This window comes from Microtus pennsylvanicus, chromosome 19 (genome assembly GCF_037038515.1).
Source record: "Microtus pennsylvanicus isolate mMicPen1 chromosome 19, mMicPen1.hap1, whole genome shotgun sequence".
NCBI lineage: Eukaryota > Metazoa > Chordata > Mammalia > Rodentia > Cricetidae > Microtus > Microtus pennsylvanicus.
Window position 1 is genome coordinate 40023571 of NC_134597.1, and position 20522 is coordinate 40044092.

General features: G+C 43.8%; 1 protein-coding gene across 3 annotated transcripts in view; it reads left to right on the plus strand.

The window, feature by feature from the left end:
• The window catches only part of Cntnap2 (contactin associated protein 2), a 2084252-nt gene that overhangs the window by 1942530 nt on the left and 121200 nt on the right, over positions 1-20522 (plus strand). For all 3 annotated transcript variants that reach the window (XR_012908553.1, XR_012908554.1, XM_075953824.1), the window contains exon 21: positions 13898-13991. Coding sequence is in view for 1 of the 3 variants with exons in the window: in XM_075953824.1 (XP_075809939.1) it covers positions 13898-13991 (94 nt within the window). In the remaining 2 variants the exon portion in view is untranslated. The remainder of the gene's footprint in view (positions 1-13897; positions 13992-20522) is intronic.

The following is a 20522-nucleotide window of genomic DNA, read 5'->3' on the forward strand; positions in this document are numbered from 1 at the left end:
GAAAACGAAAGGCCAATCTATGAGGCATTATATTGTTATATCCATCTGTAGTGTGCTCAAATCACTCCCGAAGACTGCAATTCTCCAGGCTATTTCTTTTTTAGTACAATAGGCAGACAGCGGTTGTTTCTTATGCACAGGTAACTGAAAGCAGGTTCCCACCTCACATAAATTTACCTTCTCTCTGAAAAAGTAAATGTATCTCAACATGCGGTCCAGGTTCTGAAGGGTTGCAAGCTGCCCTTTCACCCTAGGAGGCAGAAATCGGTACTGGTGCGGAATGTGAGGGTATTGACAGACAGAAGCCTGGAGGAGCGGAGCCTGAGCTGGTTTTAAAGTGCCCTCTGCTGTTCGCTAGCCGTAATCGCTGAGCCTGGAGAAAGGAAAACTGCTTGTGAAAGTAGCTTAGCTGCCCTCTTTCGAATGTCCATCAAATCCACGGCTGTGGGTCTGTTTGCTCCTGACGTAAAATGCCATGATGGTGCGGAAGTGTGACAGAGGCAGAGGCTTGCAGTGTATACAAAGAGCAGAGATCCAAGAACTCCATGCACTACTCTTTGTGTGCTCTGTGTGCCCTGGGGACAGAGGAGACGGCTAGGTGACTAAATGAATGGATCCAGCTGGTAAGTAATGGCTCCTGTGTACCCACTGTGAGCTTGGCTCACCTGAGAGCACGTGGATGTATTCGAGGCACATTCTTTCCCAGGCCTCACTGCGCAGACTAAAAGAATCACCCCTGTTAGGATGAGGAGCTGTAACACAACACCAAATTTCTTTGGTATCTTCTTTTAAAAGCCTTTCTGGGTAGAAAAGAGGAAGGCACGCTCTGACAACTACAATCTAAGGGAAGGACACCTTAAAGGAAGCAGAGTCAGTCAGAAACATGAAGAAAATAATGGGAAAGTGTTGTCACAACATCCAAGCAGCCCATCACCCACAGCTACCAGCAGAAGTCACAGCGTAGAAACAGACAGTAGAGTTAGCTTGTTCCCTCTACAAGTCAGACTCCCGGTTCCTGGGATAATAGCCTTAGGTTTCAGATTGCCAACTTTGCGGCCTCTGCCTCTGTGTTTAACCCCTCCCAAGTTGAATCTCACAGCACACAATGGGGTAGCTGTGAAAAAACCCACACGACTCTGCATTCCCCAAGACCTACACCATAATACTAAGGAGCTGTCCAGCTGCACAGTGGTGGCTGCAAAGGAGACGGGGTCACACAAATTACGACGTGAATCAAAGGGCACATGCTAAAAAACACAAACCAGAGAGCATGGAGCGCCCTGTGCTGCACTCGTTCCCGAGACAACCCAATTCTCCCATGAGAGCATCGTGGCAGCCTAGCACCATACTGGTGGAGCTTCAGCCTCTGGGCCATCCAATTCCACAGCTTAGACAATGTCAGCTAATTTCTGTGTCTCTCTTTCCTCAGCTGTAAAACTGGGTCAGTCAGAGCAGGTGTCTGCAGAGTGCCATGCACATTGATTGAAATAGCATTTGTTAAATAAACTTATTGGATTGTTTTCCAGTTCGTGGGATAGTATTTCTACTGGTTCTCTAAAGAATCTGAGGGAGCAGACAGAATGTAACTGAGCAGCTGGGGTGTGGGCATGACCCAGCGGGTCTGGCATCATGATGCGATTCAGGGTCTACAACAGCCTATGACTTTTATGGAGTAGATTTGAACATACAGTGCTGTTCCAGAAACAAATCTAATAAGACCCAGGATAGTGATTATCCTCAGTCTTTTCTTTCATAGTTTTAAACACATATATGCACCTATGTGTACTGCTGCATGTATGCAAACACACACACCGTGCATGTATTCACACGCAGACACTGTCATTCAAAAGAGAAGCAAAGGGGAGCTGGGAGATGGCTCAGGGGGAAAGCTCTTGCTGTGCAGATATGAGGAACTGAGTTCGAATCCCCAACCAAATAGAAGACATGCACAATGGCACAGATCTGTGACCCCAGGGTATGGCAGAGAGCAGAGAAAGATGGATCTCAGATCTGGCCAGCTGGCTAGTCTCTCCAAAATGGTATGCCTCTGGTTCAGAGAAAGACCCTGCCTCAAAAAATAAAGTAGAGAACAATAGAGGAAGACACTGGCCTTTGCACACATTCACAGTTCAATACACACACACACACACACACATCACAGGAAAGAGAGGAGAGGAGGAGAGAGCAATAATGAATCAATTTCTCTCTCTCTCTCTCTCTCTCTCTCTCTCTCTCTCTCTCTCTCTCTCACACACACACACACACACACACACATCACAGGAAAGAGAGGAGAGGAGAGAGCAATAATGAATCAATTTCTCTCTCTCTCTCTCTCTCTTCTCTCTCTCTCTCTCACACACACACACACACACACATCACAGGAAAGAGAGGAGAGGAGGAGAGAGCAATAATGAATCAATTTCTCTCTCTCTCTCTCTCTTCTCTCTCTCTCTCTCTCACACACACACACACACACACACATCACAGGAAAGAGAGGAGAGGAGGAGAGAGCAATAATGAATCAATTTCTCTCTCTCTCTCTCTCTCTCTCTCTCTCTCTCACACACACACACACACACACACACACACGTTATCTGGATTTTTTTTCCATTTCCCATTCCTGGTCACCTCTGCTAAAGTATCCCAGCCAACTCCGCATCATCCCACTTATTGGAACATATTCAAAACACAGTGTTAAAATTCCAAGTGCTTCCAAAGAAGGGAAGCCACCTTCTAGAGCCATAACTGGGTATTTGACCCAAATCTTCAAGCCACTCCCCCTGACACACTTTCCTGCCCTCTCATGTGAACAGTTGAAGGACATGAACAGTTCTCAGTTCTCTGACGGTGAGCATCCTTATACGCCATCCTGAATACCATGCTTGCTGCCAATACCTACCAACAATATAGTACAGATAGGGCCACCACATTAAAAAGAATGTGTTGGCTGAGTTGGTTTCTTTTTAACGTCAAGGACTTTAACTACATTACAGTTAAAATCAATAGAAATGTAACCTTTTCAACCACATCAAATGAGCTCATTTGTATTGGTAGTCTCTCCCTACCATTACAGTGTAGCAATCGGAAAACAGAACCAGGTCAACTTAAGCTTTATTGAAAGGCCATTAAAGAAACAAACCCAAACTCATTTAAATACTGAAGGCAGTACATTTAGGAAAGATCAATACAGTAAGAACACCCTGGCTGCTTTATTAAATATCTCACATATGAGAATCATTTCACCCTCACAGTTTGAGCAAACCCATAAACCTAGGCGACCCGCCAGTGACAAAGCAATGCTGTTTCACTCGATAGGTCTGGAGCCATGTAGCCCTTCTCTTGAGCCTGATTAGACACACTGCGCTCCGGCTTTCTGCCTGCATTTAAAACATCATCATCTGGCAAAGACTCGCTGATCAATGAACACCATTTGCTTAAGGAAGCCATTAGCTCCCTGGGTTAAGGGAATGCTAATGGAAGAAAGTGCAGTTTTGTTTCTTTAAGAATAACAAACTCAAGTTAAGGCTGCAGGGAAGGAAGGGCTCATAGGAGTCATGAAAATCCCCTCCTCGCCGTACTAACTTGGCATCATGCTCCATATATCTACCAATAGTATATATTAGACTAACTATTGACCACTGACTCCATGGGCTTAGTAGATTTAGGTTGGACATAAACCTCTCTATGTCTCAGGTTCCCCATCTTTGACATGCTATTTCCCTTTCCTTTCTACTTCCCTGTTTACAAGAATCAAGAGGACCACAAACCTCTGCAACTTCTTCCTTGAAAATGACAGTATATATTTTGCAAACTCTTGTCACAGAATATACTCAGAAAAATTATCAAACAAGTCTTTATTGGCTACAAGTCCCACCCAAAGTTAGTCAGTGTCGATCACCTCTTACATTACCACTACTGAATAAATAGATGATAGATAGATAGATAGATAGATAGATAGATAGATAGATAGATAGATGATAGATAGTAGATAGATAGATGATAGATAGATGATAGATAGATAGATAGATAGATAGATAGATAGATAGATAGATAGATGATAGATAGATGATAGATAGATAGATGATAGATAGATAGATAGATAGATAGATAGATAGATAGATAGATAGATAGATAGATGATAGATAGATGATAGATAGATAGATAGATGATAGATAGATAGATGATAGATAGATAGATAGATAGATAGATAGATAGATAGATAGATAGATGATAGATAGATAGATAGATAGATAGATGATAGATAGATAGATGATAGATAGTAGATAGATAGATAGATAGATAGATAGATAGATAGATAGATGATAGATGATAGATAGATAGATAGATAGATAGATAGATAGATAGATAGATAGATAGATATAATTTATGTGTGGGCACATGAATATAATCAGGTTACTCTACTAGAGAGGCTGGGCAGAAGATTACAAGTTGGAATCCCTTTGAGCACCTTTGTGAGACTCTGTCCCAATCATTTAAAGAGGTGCTGTAACATTCACTTGGTGGGAGGCACTTGCCTAGCAAGCATAAAGCCCGGGTTCAATCCCTAATATGGGGGAAGAGACCAAGTGTGGTGGTTTCTAATTATAAGGCAAACTTTGGGTGAACTCAAGGACACAGGAAAGTCAAGTATTTACTCTCCCAGTCGGCCTGCCTCTTACTTGTGGACACTGTTAGAGCAATTCTCCATCCTAACGCTAATGACGAGCAAGTGTGTTGAAGTGTCTTCCATGATCAAACAAAACATTCTCTCTCTACTTCCCTGTTTCTTTGCTTTCCTTTGCAATAAAACTCCTGAAACCAGAAATGTGTGCTGGAGCATTGAGTCAGCTTGAACCACTCTCTTTGATTTTACTAAAGTATAAATTGCATGTAATGAAGACCAGACAAAGGAAAAGACAAAGGGTCCCACATATGAAGTTTCCTCTTCCCCGAGACAAGCTACCCTCCCTGTACATCAACATGTAACTTTGCAAGCCAGGGAGGCCACTCCAAGCCTTTATGTTGAGAGTGATTTTTAGTGAGACCTGGATTTCACAGTAGAAACAGGTCTCCAGCCCTTGTCTGTTCCCCGGGAACCAGGCTGAGTGCAACAGTCACGTGCCTGGTGAAGCAAAGAGAAAAGATGCCCTTTCTCCATGGCTGCTTGGAGAAACTATTGCCAGTTTTCTCTTGACCTAAAATAGCCGAGTGGTTCCCTGAGGGTGGAGAACGGGTGTGTCTGTCTGACCCACGATAAATCTGCTCAGCGTGAAACTTGGCATCATCTGTGGTGCAGATATGCCTTCGTGGGCTTAGAGCACTCTCTGAGTTTCCGGGTTTAGGGAAGGGACACAGAGTTTCAAATATCAAATCACTCGGTGTCATTAGGCCTTTTAATGTGTCCCTCTGAAGAAATGTCCCATAGCCCTTCCAGCCATGCCAGGCTGAGATCTCTCTGTGTGTCTCTCTACTGTGTGTCTGTCTCTGTCTCTCTCTGTATGTGTGTGTGTGTGTGTCTGTCTGTCTGTCTGTCCATCTCCCTTTCTTCTCTTTCCCTCCTCCTCAGCTCTCACCTCCTCCATGTCACTTTAGACCTCTTCCACTATTTGGGACAAACACGAGTTGACTCTTCCCTCATTAATTCATGAGCTGTGTTTCCCAGAAAGAATCCAGGCACCTTAACACTATGTTCTTACGGGTATCACCAGTTTAACTCCCGGCACAGTTTACATGGTGATTGACAGCAAAACTTCATGTGGGAAACCTGTGTAATACATGGAGGATGTTCCATGTGGTTTGTTGAAAGACTAAGTGGGGCAGAATGTCAGGAAGCACATTTGAGTCTCATGCCAAGGCCTCCCTTTCTCTAAGAACAGTGTGCATACCCCTAGCATCAAGCTACCCTATGGCAGTCAATCGCCCACACTCTGGGTGGCCTATAGGACAGGAGCAATGCTGACTGGTGTAACTTCCTCGGCTTGTGAAAAGCAGACACTAACGCAACAACCTGCTCACTGCCCTGATTTAATGATATTCTCCTGTGAGGGGCATATTTTCAAATGAACTCTGTGTCTAGATTAGTCCTAGCAAGAATGCTGCATTCACAATTTGACAAAGCAGCTACCTTCTTCAACACAGAGCAGTCCCAGTCTCAGGGGGCAAACAGTGGGAGGCCAACTGTGGGTCATCCACACCAGACTGAGACAGGACCCTAGCTTAGAGTCTCACTTTTATCTATAGCCTTACTAAGGATGCCAGACAGAATTCTCCAGGAGTTCACAAGGGGACCATTCTGAATGCCTTCCCTAGAACCTGGAACAAAATCTACGGAGGTGAAGCATCCTAGTTAGCTTGAGTTGTCCACTTGACACAGCCCAGAGTCATCTGAGGGAGTCTCAGCTGAGGGAGTAGGCTGGAGTCATGTTTGTGGGAGAAAGTCTCTATTGATGACTGATGTGGAAAGCTCCAGCCCACTGTGGGTGGTACCATTCCTAGGCAGGTGGGCGTGGCCTGTATAAGAAAACTAGCTGAGCATAAATGCATAAAAGCATCATTTCCCTTCACAAGTTTTGCTTTGACTTCTTGCTAAAGTTCCTGTCCTGACTTATCTCAAAATGGACTGCAACCTTTAAGCTAAAATAAGCTCTTTCCTCCCCTCAGTCACTTTCGGACAGACTGTTCTATCATAGCTACAGAAAGGGACTAGAATACAAAGAAAGACTAAGAGGAAAAGAGGCCTCGGTTATTCTTTCAGAGTCTGCATTGTCTGTCGCGGACTTTCATGTCCACAGTTCCTCATTGTTCTCATGTAATCCATGATGATCGAGCCATCACCTCGTATGATAACACAATGGTGTACCTGCTAGTATCCGTTTTCAAAAGCTGTTGCACCTGATTCTATTTTTTATCCCTCTTCTGTGTTTCCTTTTCCCTTTCCCCATACATTTGTTTTGATCCCCAGGTCATCAAAACGGGTTTTGGCAAGCTTGAGCTCTTCAGGGAAAAGAGGACACAGAAATTAAATCATGGATGTTTATGTCAATAATTTTCTAAAGTATTTGTTATGTGTGACGACTTCAGTCAATAGTAGTCAAGGTGAATTTAAATATAAAATATATTCAAACTATAGACTAGTCCCATACTGAAATTCTAAGAAGAAAATATTAGATACACTAAACACTGGTACAGACATCATTGTTTAAAACCCTGTAAATCGCTTCTAAATTTTCATTTACAAGTCAGAGACACAAACCAAAAATTATACATTCATTTTTTCTGACTATATTCTTTGAAATTATGTAGTGTTTGGACCATCCATGCAAATGTCTTTGAAACTGATGCTGTTAAGTAAATGCTACAAACTCACCTCTAAAGTAAGAATTTCTCCTTTCATTTATGGATGTTGATTTTTTAATGTAAAGATTTGTTGATACTTAACAGTTTTCTAGGGAGTAATGTACTAGAGAAAGCAGAGCCACGTATAAAGTCTAACCTCTTTCTTTTTGTCATTTTGAGAAAATTTTTATATAAAATATAAATCACCTAATGGGCTCACTAATTCTTTTAATTGCATCAATACAGCAGGATCCAATTACACTAGACCTTAAGAGGCAGATATATTTTACTGATTGCATTACCATAATAATGGCGCCGTAACAACAATAGCGAGTGCTTAGAATACCTCTCTTTCTAAAATTGCTTATCAAGCCATACACGACGCCTCCTGGCATCTCTGAAAGAGAAATCACGCCATGCACAGCAAAGAAAGCTCTCCCTCTGAAAGCCGTCTCCTCCGCAGAGCTTTCTGCCTGCCACAGTGTCCCTCCTGACCCTGGTAATGAGCCAGAGCCCATGGGACCACTTCCAGTCTGGGAACCTAGTCAGATCCCTGATGTCCCCAGAACACCATCTCCTCCTTTATAGTCATTAAAAGGTGATGAGCTAGATGTCCCTAAAGCCCCTCCCTGCTTTAAAACCCTCGATTGAACCTGGCCTTTGATAGAAGCATCTTCTTAAGCCCAAGTTCTGGGACCAAATGTGCCCAGATCATTGGGAGCATGTGGCACAGACACCTCCTGATGCAGTCTGGGTCTGACCCTGGTGGAATAGACTCCTCTTCTCACCCTCGCTGTTGTTGGTTCGCCGTGCAAGTGTCCTGAAAAGTCACGATTTAAGTAATAACCCATAGCTGGGTCTCAGCAAGAGTCTGCTCCAAGCCCTCACAGGACCAGGGAAATTACTACTGCTGAAGGGCAGAGAAGCGCGACGTTTGCAAAGAGCTCGCGAATAATACGATTGGCCACATTACAGAGGAGGAAGCTGAAGCCTAAGGAGGCCCTGTGACTTTGTTGACACCACACAGATGCTCAGTGCAAAGATCGGAATATTCCCAGTCCGTCTCCCAGCTGTCCCTTCTTCCTCACACTGGACATCAAGAGCTGGTTTGCAGGTGCCTCCTAACGATGGTGATAGGGAGAAAAGGAAGGTGTAAAGTCTGTGACTCCAGACAGATGAGGTCCTGTCCACTGTCTTTGCTACAGGATGGTGTTAGAAGCAAAGCCTGCGATTGATTGCCTGACTTTCTTTCTTGTATTCTCCTAACACTCCAATCCGGATTTGGAGAAAGTACCGCCCTGCCATGTGTTTTCACCCTTATATGCATGCACAGACTTAGGAAAACTGTTTTTCAGGAGATGGATTGTCTCCTTTGACCCTGGCCACTTCTGGCCTCATTCAATAAACCAAAGTCTTGCACAGTCTAATTCTCAGAATAAGCACTAGTGGATTTGCTGTGCTTACGGCATGCCGGAAGCATATTTGAGAGAGCACGGTGCATGTGGAGAATTAGGAGGTGCCAAGTACATCCAGGCAGGGAGAAGGGGAGACAGTCGCCTCTCTTTACTCTAGAGTGATGCCGCTCTCCCTTCTGGACCCCTAGGGTCGTTCACTCTTTCCTGGCTTGTCCACCTGTGGGTAGCTGCAGTGCTCTGTGAATTCCTCCTGTATAAGGCAAGCACTATTATGCATTTAAGCTGCTGCCTGAACGCCTTCACTGCCAACCCAGGTGCAAAGGCTCCGCTGATTCTCACCTGTTCTCAAGTTCTGCTACCAATGAAAGAGTTCCTCATCCTCTTTCTTCTCCGTAAGGATTTCTCGAAGTCAGCAGGACTTGAAAGCAGCTTAGGCCCAAACCAAGAGAGAAGACGATGTTGCTCAGTTGGTAGAGTGTTTACCTAACACACACAGATTTCACACCCAGCACTCCCAGAAACTAGGCACACAAAAGACAACGGAAGGAGTTCAAGGTCAACCTGAGATAAGTTAGATCCGGCCTCAACTAAATAAGAAAGTGAATGAGAAGAATATGTTCTACATTCAACATCTCTGATGTAATTCTCAGTATCACTTAAAATTAGCATCAGGAGAAGGATAAGACATCTTAGACTTTATTAACACTTCTTTATGGCAGAGGCAGGGTCTGCGACAGAACTGGGCCCTTGCATCTCAGGAGAGGGTACCTGTTCCCCCCACTGCCAGGAATAGTCCATGATGCCTGCCTATTTCCTCTGGGCCTCCTCCAGCTTCTCTGCCCCAGGCCCCAAACACAAACAGGGTGATGAATTCGCTTCAAACTCTACCAATGCAAACTGTGGCTTAAAAATGGAAATGAGCTGAAACCCCACACTAATACCTGCAAGGACATTAAAGCTTTGCATCCCTGTATAGAACACGAGACCTGGCCAGCATCAGTATGCTTTCAGTGGCTTAATGGTAAATGTTGAACAAATTAGTGTCCCCTTAAGGTTGTCCTGGGGCACATGGAGTCACAGTCTTTAATTTTAATGAGACTCTATTACACAATCTCTTATCGCCTCTTAACTGCCAGGAAAATGACCACCAGCTTAATGTTCAGCAAAATAACTCACTTGGACCTCAAGGAAATTACCTTGAAATTATTACACTTCCCCGTGGCTGATGCACGGGGTTCATTTGAGAAGAGGAAGCCACTGGCGCTTCCAGCACAAAAACACGTCCTTTCCTCGGGTTTTCAGGTTTACCTTTATCTGGCCTTACCTGATTTGAGGCATATTCTCTTTTGAATGTAAATATTTAAAATGCAGGTGACACTGAGTCCATTTCCCAATTGACAGGGCAAGGCAGGCAGTTGAGAAAACTGGACCTATGCTAGCTAGTTTTATGTCAACGTGACCCAGGCTATAGCCATTTGGGAAAAAGGAACCTCAACTGAAAAAAAAAATCTTCAACAAATTGATCTGTATACATCCTTACATCTGATGGGTAGCCCTGTAGGATATTTGATTGATGTGGCAGGGACCAACTTACTGTGGGCAATGCCATCCCTGAGCTGATGGTGTTGGTGCTTATAAGGAAGGAGGAGGAGCAAGCCACAAGGAGCAAGTCGCTAAGCTGCACACCTCCAGACCTCTGGAGCAGTTCCTGCTTCCAGGTTCCTGCCGTGAGTGACTGCCTTTGATGATGGACATGGAAGCTGAAATGAGCCCTCTCCTCTCCAAGCTCTAGAAACCCTAACTAAGACAGCGCCTGTGGCTGGTCAGGCTGTCTCTGTAATCATTAGCAGGCTAAAAAGGTCAATCCCACCCCTCTTAGCAACACTAAACTTTTAAAAATATTGCCAGGGAAGTAAATATAGCACTATGTCATACTGGATAAAATCATATATGATGAGCCCAGCACAAAGCCTCAGTCACCAAAATTGTTCAACAACTACTGTTGTTGTTGCTGTTTTTCTGTTAGTGCCACAGCACCCCGTCGCCAGCAAAGACCTCTAGACACAGGTTTTCTCCCGGACAAAACCAGATTAATCAAACCTTGCCAAATAAAGGCACATCAGTCTGAGTGAGTCCAAAGAGGAGACAGAACCTACGTGGCCCGCTAAACATAGGGCGTAAACATAAAAAGAGACTATGCTAAAGGGAGAGTAAAAGATATAGGCACCCCCAAAGCTGAAAAAGCATGTCCCAGGGAGGACAGATAGGGTGGTTTCCAAATGCTGGGTGCTAGAGGTAAAACTTTGGCTCTCCACCCTGACCTGGGGAGTACGCTGTCTGGGATACACTGCTTGGGGAAGAGAACGTCCGCTCCGGTTTTGGGTTGCACAGGGTCATTCCTGCTCTTGGATCGACTTCCTACTACACTGTAACAACACACGGAAGAGCACAAATTTAGACACTTAAAGCCACATAGGTGGTTTTTCTTGCAGGCTGTAGGTAGTCTGGCGTCTTTGCCAATGGCTGACGCCAAGGGCTCAAAGGCGCCACCTTCTGACAGGACGCACCCTCGCATCCTTACATCTGATGGGTGCTGTACTTGTGTTCCTTCTGAAGGCCACGTGGCTATTTCTTCCCACGTCTGTCAGGAGAACCAGTTCCTTCCCCTTGTTCAGCTTCCAGAAGCTGCCTGCATTTCTCATCCCTTCCCTACATCACGCCTCCTTCTTGCTTTAGTGATTCTCCGATGTCTGTGAGGATAGTTCAAAATAGTCTCCCCTCCTCTTACCCATATCTTCAGAGTTCCTCTTGCTGTGTTCAGGTCAGAGGAACTAGCCAGGGGATGACCCTGGGGTCACCAGTCTGCCCACCACATCTCTGCTCTGAGGTTATTCCAGAATGGTCTTTGCCGGCCTGCCCTGGCCTTGGGAACCTGATGGCACTTCCCCACTCCAGACACCAGGGCCTTGCAACAGACCCTTGGCTTTCCTTATGGGAGCTGTTTGTCCCCTTTCTGTCCTGCTCACAGCAACTCCTTCTCCTCACAGTTCTTACTGACCCGTCTACCTACAGCTTCCTTCTCAGCCACGAAGCACACAGGAGGGTGCGAGAGCGGGAGTATGAGGCAGGGGGATTCTCACTCCTGGTGGGAGAAGTGGCTTGCCTTCTCTTCTCTCCCATCATCCCTTCTTCACTAAAGACTTTCCTCTTGCTGCCTTCCAGCTTAACCTCGTGACTGTTAAAGATCAGCATTTGCTGTATTTTAATTGCAATAAAACCCTTTCCTCACTGAGCAGGCAATATGGATTAGAATGAGTTAGCATCACCCTTAGATTTCTGTTCCATTTTATTGTTGTTGCTTTGTTTTGGTTTGTTTTTATTCTATTTGCTTTGCTTTGCTTTGGGACACTGTAGTCCAGGCTGGTCCTGAACTCACTGATTCAATTCCGGCACCCACATGGAAGCTCATAACCCTCTGTAACTCCAGCCCTAGAGGATCTGATGTGCTCCTCTGGTCTCTGTGGGCACTGAATGCACGTGGGACACAGTCATACATGCAGGCAAAACCCCCATACACATCAAATGAAACAGTTTTAGTTGGTTTTTACACAATTTTTAAACAAATGAAAGAATATAATTAGCATTAATTATCACAAGGTGGTATTTTTCCTGAAAGACTATGTTATCATCTTTCTGTGATGGATATGTATTATTTTAGACATTTTAAGTGCATTAGCACAATATATTACATTATAAGGAATATTGAGTGCTCCCAGGAAACCAACTACTATGTATACTAAGTTAAAAGAATTAATTTTTTAAATCCTGGCTTTTAAAAACACGAAACATTTTGAGGCAGAGACTGTGCTAGTTTAGAGTGGTGTCGTTAACTGATTTTAACAAAGGTATGCTGCAGTTACCCGTGAATGCCATCAGAGGGCGCCAAAGTAGGCCGCTGATATTTATTAGCAGAACCAGAGTGGCTGGATCCCAAGGCCTTTTTTTTTAAGCAGACTTAAAATAGGCAAAACTTCTCTGGATAGAATAAATGTTTGTTAGTGGTATATTTCAGTACATTTTTTCAACGTGCAAAAATTTAACAGTACCAAATTTAACAGAGAAGGTCAGATTCTCAGAGGTTCCGGAGATGTAGACGCTTAACACTTAACTCTAATTGTTAATGACCTCTGAGCTGTTAGGAAGGATCCAGACAAGGGGTAATGTTCGTTCATCCGAGTTGCCAGATGTCAATGGGGCTTACCAGGATACAGTGTGGTGCAGCCCCCATTGCTGCTCTTCCTGACTCCTTCCTCCGCACACTCCTCAGGGTTTCCACGGGAACACCACACTGGGAGGGAGTGGAAGGGGAGTCGGGCCAACCTGCTTCCTTATGACCCACACCTGTCCCACCACCCTGTGCTCTTCTAAAGAATGAGTGTGTCGCCGAAAAGCCTAGAAAATCCTAAGAGTTCCAAGCTGGGGAATCGCAAGAGACCATACTTGTCTTCAGAAGACAGGCCAGAATAGGATGTCAACACAGGCTGAGTCATGGTCTGTGGCGCTGTGACGTCATTGTTTGCACTTGCACGTGGGTATTGCGACCAGAAATCCACATTGCTCCACCAGACGCTTTCGAGGACTTTTCTCCCTTCCACTTGGGAAGAAAAAAATTCTGCTAGAGGACATGTGTCCTTCACCAACAGCAGCTGGTGCCCGCTGCTGCCAGCTCTAGGAATCCTAACTGTGGCAGAAAATTTTGTCTCCTGTAAAAAGCAGTGTGGCCATATTGAACTGCAGCATGGCATGGGAGCGGGTGCTTCTGAGGGTCAACATTCCTCTGTAAGCAGATTGCGTCAAAAAGTGGAGTAAACAGTTCAGTGAGAGAATCCTTTCTAAAACGTGACTATAGAGGTGTAGCATAATCTAGCTCAGAGGTCAGCACTGGAGATTGAATCCAACAGGTTGATGGCTAGGAAAATGAGGGTGAATCCTAATCCAGCCAGCAAATCACTCAGCTCGAAAGAAGAGACAGCCTCCATTGTCTCAGGCTGGACATCAGATCCTGTGCTGTTGAAATCGTTTCCAGAAACTAGGGTTCAAAGAGTGACATCATCATTCTAACAGTGTGTGTCATGCTCTTCCCGCAGCTCGACCATTATCCCTCCATGAGTTACCATCTGCCCAGCTCCTCTGACACGCTATTCAATTCTCCCAAGTCGCTCTTCCTTGGAAAAGTTATAGGTAAGTCCTCGGTTCTTCTGGTACAAGTGTGGTGTTAAAAATGCACCTGTCGCAAGTCTTCCGCGGTAGTAAGTGTGAATTTGCATTTTTAACTACAGAGCTCTCTCAGTGAGGTCAACCCTGGGGCATCCCTGTACCAGGAAACCTAGGTGGTGGCTGGCAGTGGTTCACAGGAGTGCTACAAAATCCTCTTCGGGGTATTGCTCCTGCAAAACGCTAATTACACGTGTGACGTGCGCTGTGATTAGCATGGAGGGCATCATAGGCAGTGCCTGAAATGGAACTAGCATTATATGGTACCTATTATAAAGCAAGATGCAATTATCATCTCTCAGATTCACTTTTTAAAATTTGTTCTTTGGGATATTGAAGGCCTCTGCCTATGTACAACAACTAATTTAACTTCTTCCCTCAGAATCACTCCTAAGAAAAGTGTCTAATGTCATTTGCAGATTATAAGGTCATGAAGTAGAGGACTCATCCACTACATGTGACTGCATTTATAACCACCCTTGTCCTCCCTTCAATATAGGAAATGGGAGTTATCTAGATGAATAGGCAGGTACTATTGCTCACAAGTAATTTTAGTGTTTTACATGAAGTCCACAAAATTTTTCTATTCTTGTGAGAGTGTCTGTCATGAAGTAGATGCCAGTGTCAGCATGAAGCACAGCCTACGTCTCAAGGGGGATAAAAGATCACTTATCCTGAGCCACATAGGCATGACCATGGCCAGATTGCCCCAAATAGCATGTCCCAGCGTGGAAATGATTACACAAGCTTTTATAGTCACAGGACATGCCATAAATCAAAGCTCTTTTCAGACACATTGGTGAGACATGTTGATGGGTCACAGCAAGGCAGGGAACTTCTGTTGTATGTTTTATCTGATGATGTTCTTAGCTTGAGGATCGTGAAAGAATTCGGAACTTCTACCTGAGTGTAAACATGTTAGGTGGACAATGAATGGATAAGAGGGCTGGAGACGGGAGCTTGGCTCTGGGTCTGTAACATTCCAACTGCCCCCAGTGTCAAGGTTCTCATCAGCCAACAAGCCTTTAAAATATTTTACATAGCTATGGCTTTCTTTCTGGGCACTTTAGTTCACAGTGGTAACATATAGACTGTCAAGTGGACACTGTTGATGCTGTTTCACCAGGCCACTTTCCCCACTGTGCAGTGTGCCGATTTGGGAAGCCACAATGTTGTAAGGAGGGTGCTAGTTAGTTCCCAGCCGCTTAGCCCCAAAATAATCACACAGACACTGTATTATTTAAATCACTGCTTGGCCCATTAGCTCTAGCTTCTTATTGGCTCTTACTTCTTAATTTAACCCATCTCCATTAATCTGTGCATCACCACAAGGTTGTGGCCTACCAGCAAAATTTCAGCACATCTGTCTCCAGCAGTAGTTCTATGGCTTCTCCCAGCATTCTTCCTCCCAGCATTCTTCCTCTTTAGTTTTCCCCCTCTACCTCTATTTTCTGCACAGGCTCAAGACAGTTTCTTTATTAACTAATGGCATTCGCAGCATACAGAGGGAAATCCCACATCACAAGTTTTTCGAAACTGAATTCACTCACACGGCAGCCAGACATGAGGAAAAGGAACCTCTGAAACCACGTGCACCTCCCCAAGATGAGGTTAGGGGTTTTCATAAGACAAGGAAACAGGGTATTCTGAAGCATGAGGGAAGGTGATCAGAGAGGTAAGAAGGGGTGAAGTGATTAGTAGCCTGCATATGCAAACACTGTCTTTATCGCTCCTCATAGAAGATATGTTCTGAAAACAGCCCTGATAGTGTGACCTGTGGGTGGAGTCTGGGGCCCTGTGATGTCAGAAGGTTGCCTGTCAATCACATATGCAGACCCAAAACACAGGGCCTCAACCAATGTGAGCTAGGCAAAGTTCTCTGGAAAACACAACCTAATCTGTCTTTACCAAGGTGACCTACTGTTAATCCCAAAGATGGGAGAAGAAAGACCACTGACCAAAATCATCATGGCCAAATTAATTAAAGCAATCAATTAATTTAAACAAGACTTTTTATTTGTGTGCACGGGCTGCCTCCCCCTAAGAAAGAGTTCAAGAGGTCAGCTTTAGATGTAAGGAAGACAAGGTTTTTATAGCTCAGGGGTGGGAGGTTTCCAAATGGGAAATTTGACAAGCAAAATAGTCAGGGTTACAGGAACAGAACATAGCAAGGTGGTCAAAACAAAACAGTCATAGCAAGAGAGTCGTAACAACCTTTTGAAACAAAAGTAGGGTTGCCAGCTGGTATTACAAGTTTTGAAACAAAAGCATGATAGCAAGGTGCTCATAAGGTAGTCACAGGTGACCATAAGAACCTTTTGAAACAATGGCATGGTTGTCATTTCCTGGCACATGCAGTGCAGAGCTGTTTGTAGTTAAGGTTATAGATGGGGCATAGCCCAATCTTTGAGAAACAGATTTAATCATAAACAGGAATAAGCCTAGTTTGTCTTTACTATAACATGGCTTTCAAGCCTAAGATGGAGGCAGACTGGTTCATTACTGGCATGCTTGAGACAAGTAGAGTCAAGTCAGCAGGGTCTCTCATTTTACTATTTCATTATGAGACTCCTGAAACTTCTGGGTAGACTGAGAATAAAAGGCCAATGTCACTGGAAGCTTCTTTGGGGTTTTCCTGGGTTCTAAAGAAAGAGCCTTCACTTGAGAGAGAAAACATCTCACACTTATTATTAAAAAAAAATAGTTTCATTATGGAGACTTGGTTACATCAGTCAGAGAGCATTAATTAAAATATGGTTGCAAGATCACAGCTTGAGGAACTGAACTGAACCTGTAATGAAAGTGATAATGGACATTTATATAGAATAGCACTTCAGCTGTATTAACCCCCTTGACTTTCATCACAGTTCCAGGAAGGTGTTGAGATTATTATCTCCCTTCAGAGATGACAAAAACCAGGCACAAATATGTAAAGTAGCTGCCCACTGCCACCTGGATTACAAGTAGCAGAAACAAACTTGGAACCAGGCAGGAAGACATGAAGACAGTTCTTGAGGAGTGTGCTGTTGTCTCTGGGACAGGAAACATAGAAGTGAAGATGAGAAAGACAGATAACAAGAACTGATGGGGGATGGATGCAATCTAAGGTAGACAAACCCAACAAGCATTGAGTTTTCTATAGCATACCTGAAAGTGGAAAGATCCTTCTATAGAACCGGGAACATCCTGTTGCTCAGTGAGACAGTTAGAACCCATGAAGTGTAGAATCAGTGTAGAACCCACAAAGGAAAGGCTACATACTCCAGGTTAGTAGAAAGGGCAATTGATAGCAAAGGTGGATTTGGAACAAAAATGAGAGCTGCAGTGTATTGACTGCCAGGCCTTAGAGTTTTGAACAGTGTGTACAAATAACTAAGTAGCTACCCTTTAATCCCTTGTGCCCTAAAAATAACAAGTTGGCATGGTGTCAAATATAGGTTTAACTACATTGTACTTGTGGGTAGCTCCTAGTAGTTTTCTGCATTTGAAAGATCTTATGATTTTATGAAACAAGAAGACAAATTTTGTGACATATCTAACGTTGTATACATGAACATGATGAGTAAATATTGTAACAACCCAATGAAACAAGATATCATTATTATCCACTCTCACACATGAGACTGAGGGTTAATCATTTGATGTGTGGGAAAATGGCTTTGAAGGCATGCTACCCTGATTGTGCCCTATCTCATTAGAAGTGGGCCCAGGAGAAACTGGCTCTCATCCTCACTGATCAATGAGATCCCTGTCGATCAAGACAGGAGCAATGCTGAATGAATGATTGTTGAGCCAATAATCCTGAGAAAAGAATCACAACGAATGGCATTGGCACAACACATGAGGGTGACATAGTGGGTGGTGACACACAGTAAGGTCAACACAGAGATGATGTCTGTCCTCACCTGCAGCTCTGTCCTTTGTTGTGGGTTTTTGCTTGCTTGCTTGCTTGCTTTGCTTTGCTTTGCTTTAGTCAGAGATCTGACAATAATGAACTAAAAAGAATGCAGGCCTAAGAATCTGGCAGAGCTGGTTAGGCCTGCCTGTGGAAAATAATCTTGGCCCTCTTGTGCTAATGCTTTGTGATTTAACCTCTGAGAGTCTCAGTTTCCTCAAATCTATCATGGAAAACTCACACATCTGCCTCTGAGTTGTTAGTTCCCTGAGGATAAAGACTGTGGGCACTAAAAAAAAAAATAATTTATCAATAGTACCCAACCCAACATTAACAAATGCTTAAGAATATTTGTTGAGTAAATGAACTACCATTTTACTATTAATCTCGTAACATCTGAGAGAGTGTTTATCAATCCTATTGCTTGAAACACAAATAATAAAAGTATTGCCACTGTTGGATGCTGGCTGTGGGCCCACCATCTGATTATATGCTGTATTTATAAATTCTTCCCAACACCACCCTAGACCTCTGCAGCCTCACCAGCCCCACTCTCTAGATACAATTGCACCCTTAGACTGTGATGATCAGGAAGGGCTCCAGACACTACCATAGACAAAATCACCACCAGTTGAGAGCTCCTGGCTTAAAGAGACAGAGCTAATCCATGGGAAGATGGTGTAGGAAAAGCATGATGTTTGGTCCATGGCCTAGGCTCTGCTGCCTGGTAACACCTGCACCCTTAGGAACAGTGGGGACGCAAGGAGAACAGCTGGTGCAGGAAAACACAATTCTGCTGCTAGAAGCGAAAAAGCCAGAGTGCAAAAACAAAGGCTGTATGAGTGGCTGGGGCTGCTTTTCCACTACCTTTCAAGCTAGTAATCTTTAACTATGCCATCAGTACAGGCAAGACTCAGGGGAGTAATTCTAAATTTCCCTTTGAGCATAGTTCAGTGAAAAATGAACTATTTGCATTTTCCAGATAGATACGCGTCTGAAAAGATGAGTTGGGCTCCCAACAGATATCTCTTGCACTCCAAAGGCTTGACAACCTCTAGAGCACCCCGCTATTTAGTTGTTTCCTTACTAGGTCAACTGCTAATCAGTAAGTGATCCCATAAAAGGAGAAGGAGACAGATCTAAATAAATAATGCGGCTTCCCACTGAGCTCATTAAGGAGCCCTGCTTCAGGAAGGTGTTTCTGAAGAATAGAAGAGAGAGGCCTCATCAAAGGACAATGTGAGCTTCAAAATGGGAGTGGAAACAAACGTGAGAACTTGGTCTGGCTGCCTCTGAAATTTAGCATAGATGCTCCTGCAATCCTGAGTCCTTAGCCAGATGTCAGACCCCCAGCAATTAGCGAAGGCTCACGAAGTAGAAAATTCATCAGAACAAGTTGTGTCTACTTCTTGTCATTTACTACCTAAAGGATGTCCTAGATTTTTATGAGTCTGGTTTTAAGCAGCAGGTTGTATCTCAGGAAATGTAATTTGGAACCTAAGGGAGATGGAGAGGGCCCTGTGTCTCTCCCCCATTTCCAATAGTTCTATCAACACCTTGAGTAAAGACAGTAACACCATGTTTAATAGCAACACACGCTTGAGAGGAATGATCTAATGTTCAGGATGATAAAAACCTTTCAAATGTACCTTGACAAGGTAGAAAGATGGGATACAAATAATGAGGTGTAATGTGATAGAGATTAAACTATTCCACACTTAGAAAGAATAAAAAAAAATTAAAGGAGATCAGAGATTCCCAGAAAGAAAAACCTCAGGTGAATGGTGTGAGCACCGTTCTTCACTAACTGATTCTTCAATGAATCTAACACAGAGCCACTAAAGAGATGGTGTCTGGAGTAGATTGGCAGTCTTCTGAGAAGACCAGATAGATACAGACCCATAACCAAAAGGCCCAGGAAGAGTTACTCAGACTGAGTTATGACTGGAGACAAGCTGCAGAATTAGTTGGTCGGGCCCGCTCAACTGGCTGGAACCGACACAGGGAGTACAAGTTTGAAGGGAGAAATTCCATCTCTACAAGTGGGATGATCTCCTTACAAACAAGATGATAATGAAGTCTGTATGCTAGAGAGTATTCCAGATACTAAGCAGCTTTTCAGACTAAGTAAATCCAAACTAGATGAAACCTGTATGCCTTTGAAACTCCACGAAGTCTGGTGGGAATATGCTTCTGTGAAGGAGTGAGCAATGCAGTAGCTGTTTGAGAGATGAGATGCTAACTATATTCTGGATTGCTTGATATCATCTACTGCATGACTATATCACAGGTGTGAATTTCAATTCAGAATACTGAGCATCGCATCACTATAAATTCTGTTATTGAACAGACAGTCAATGTGCTCAGGGTTGGCAGTATTTATTTTCATTTTAGAGAGTGATTGGCCATTTTTTATTAATTTTTCAAGCGAACTCTTTGTGCCACTGTTGTGACTCAGACTCATATAGAATCACAATGAAGTGGGTCTATTCATTATAAAAGGACAATGCAGCCTCTCTGCTTGCATCGGAGAAGCCACCCTTGGGGAGAACCCAGCTACTCAAGTTGAGTAACCCATTACGGCTTCTCAGCTGCAGGAACTG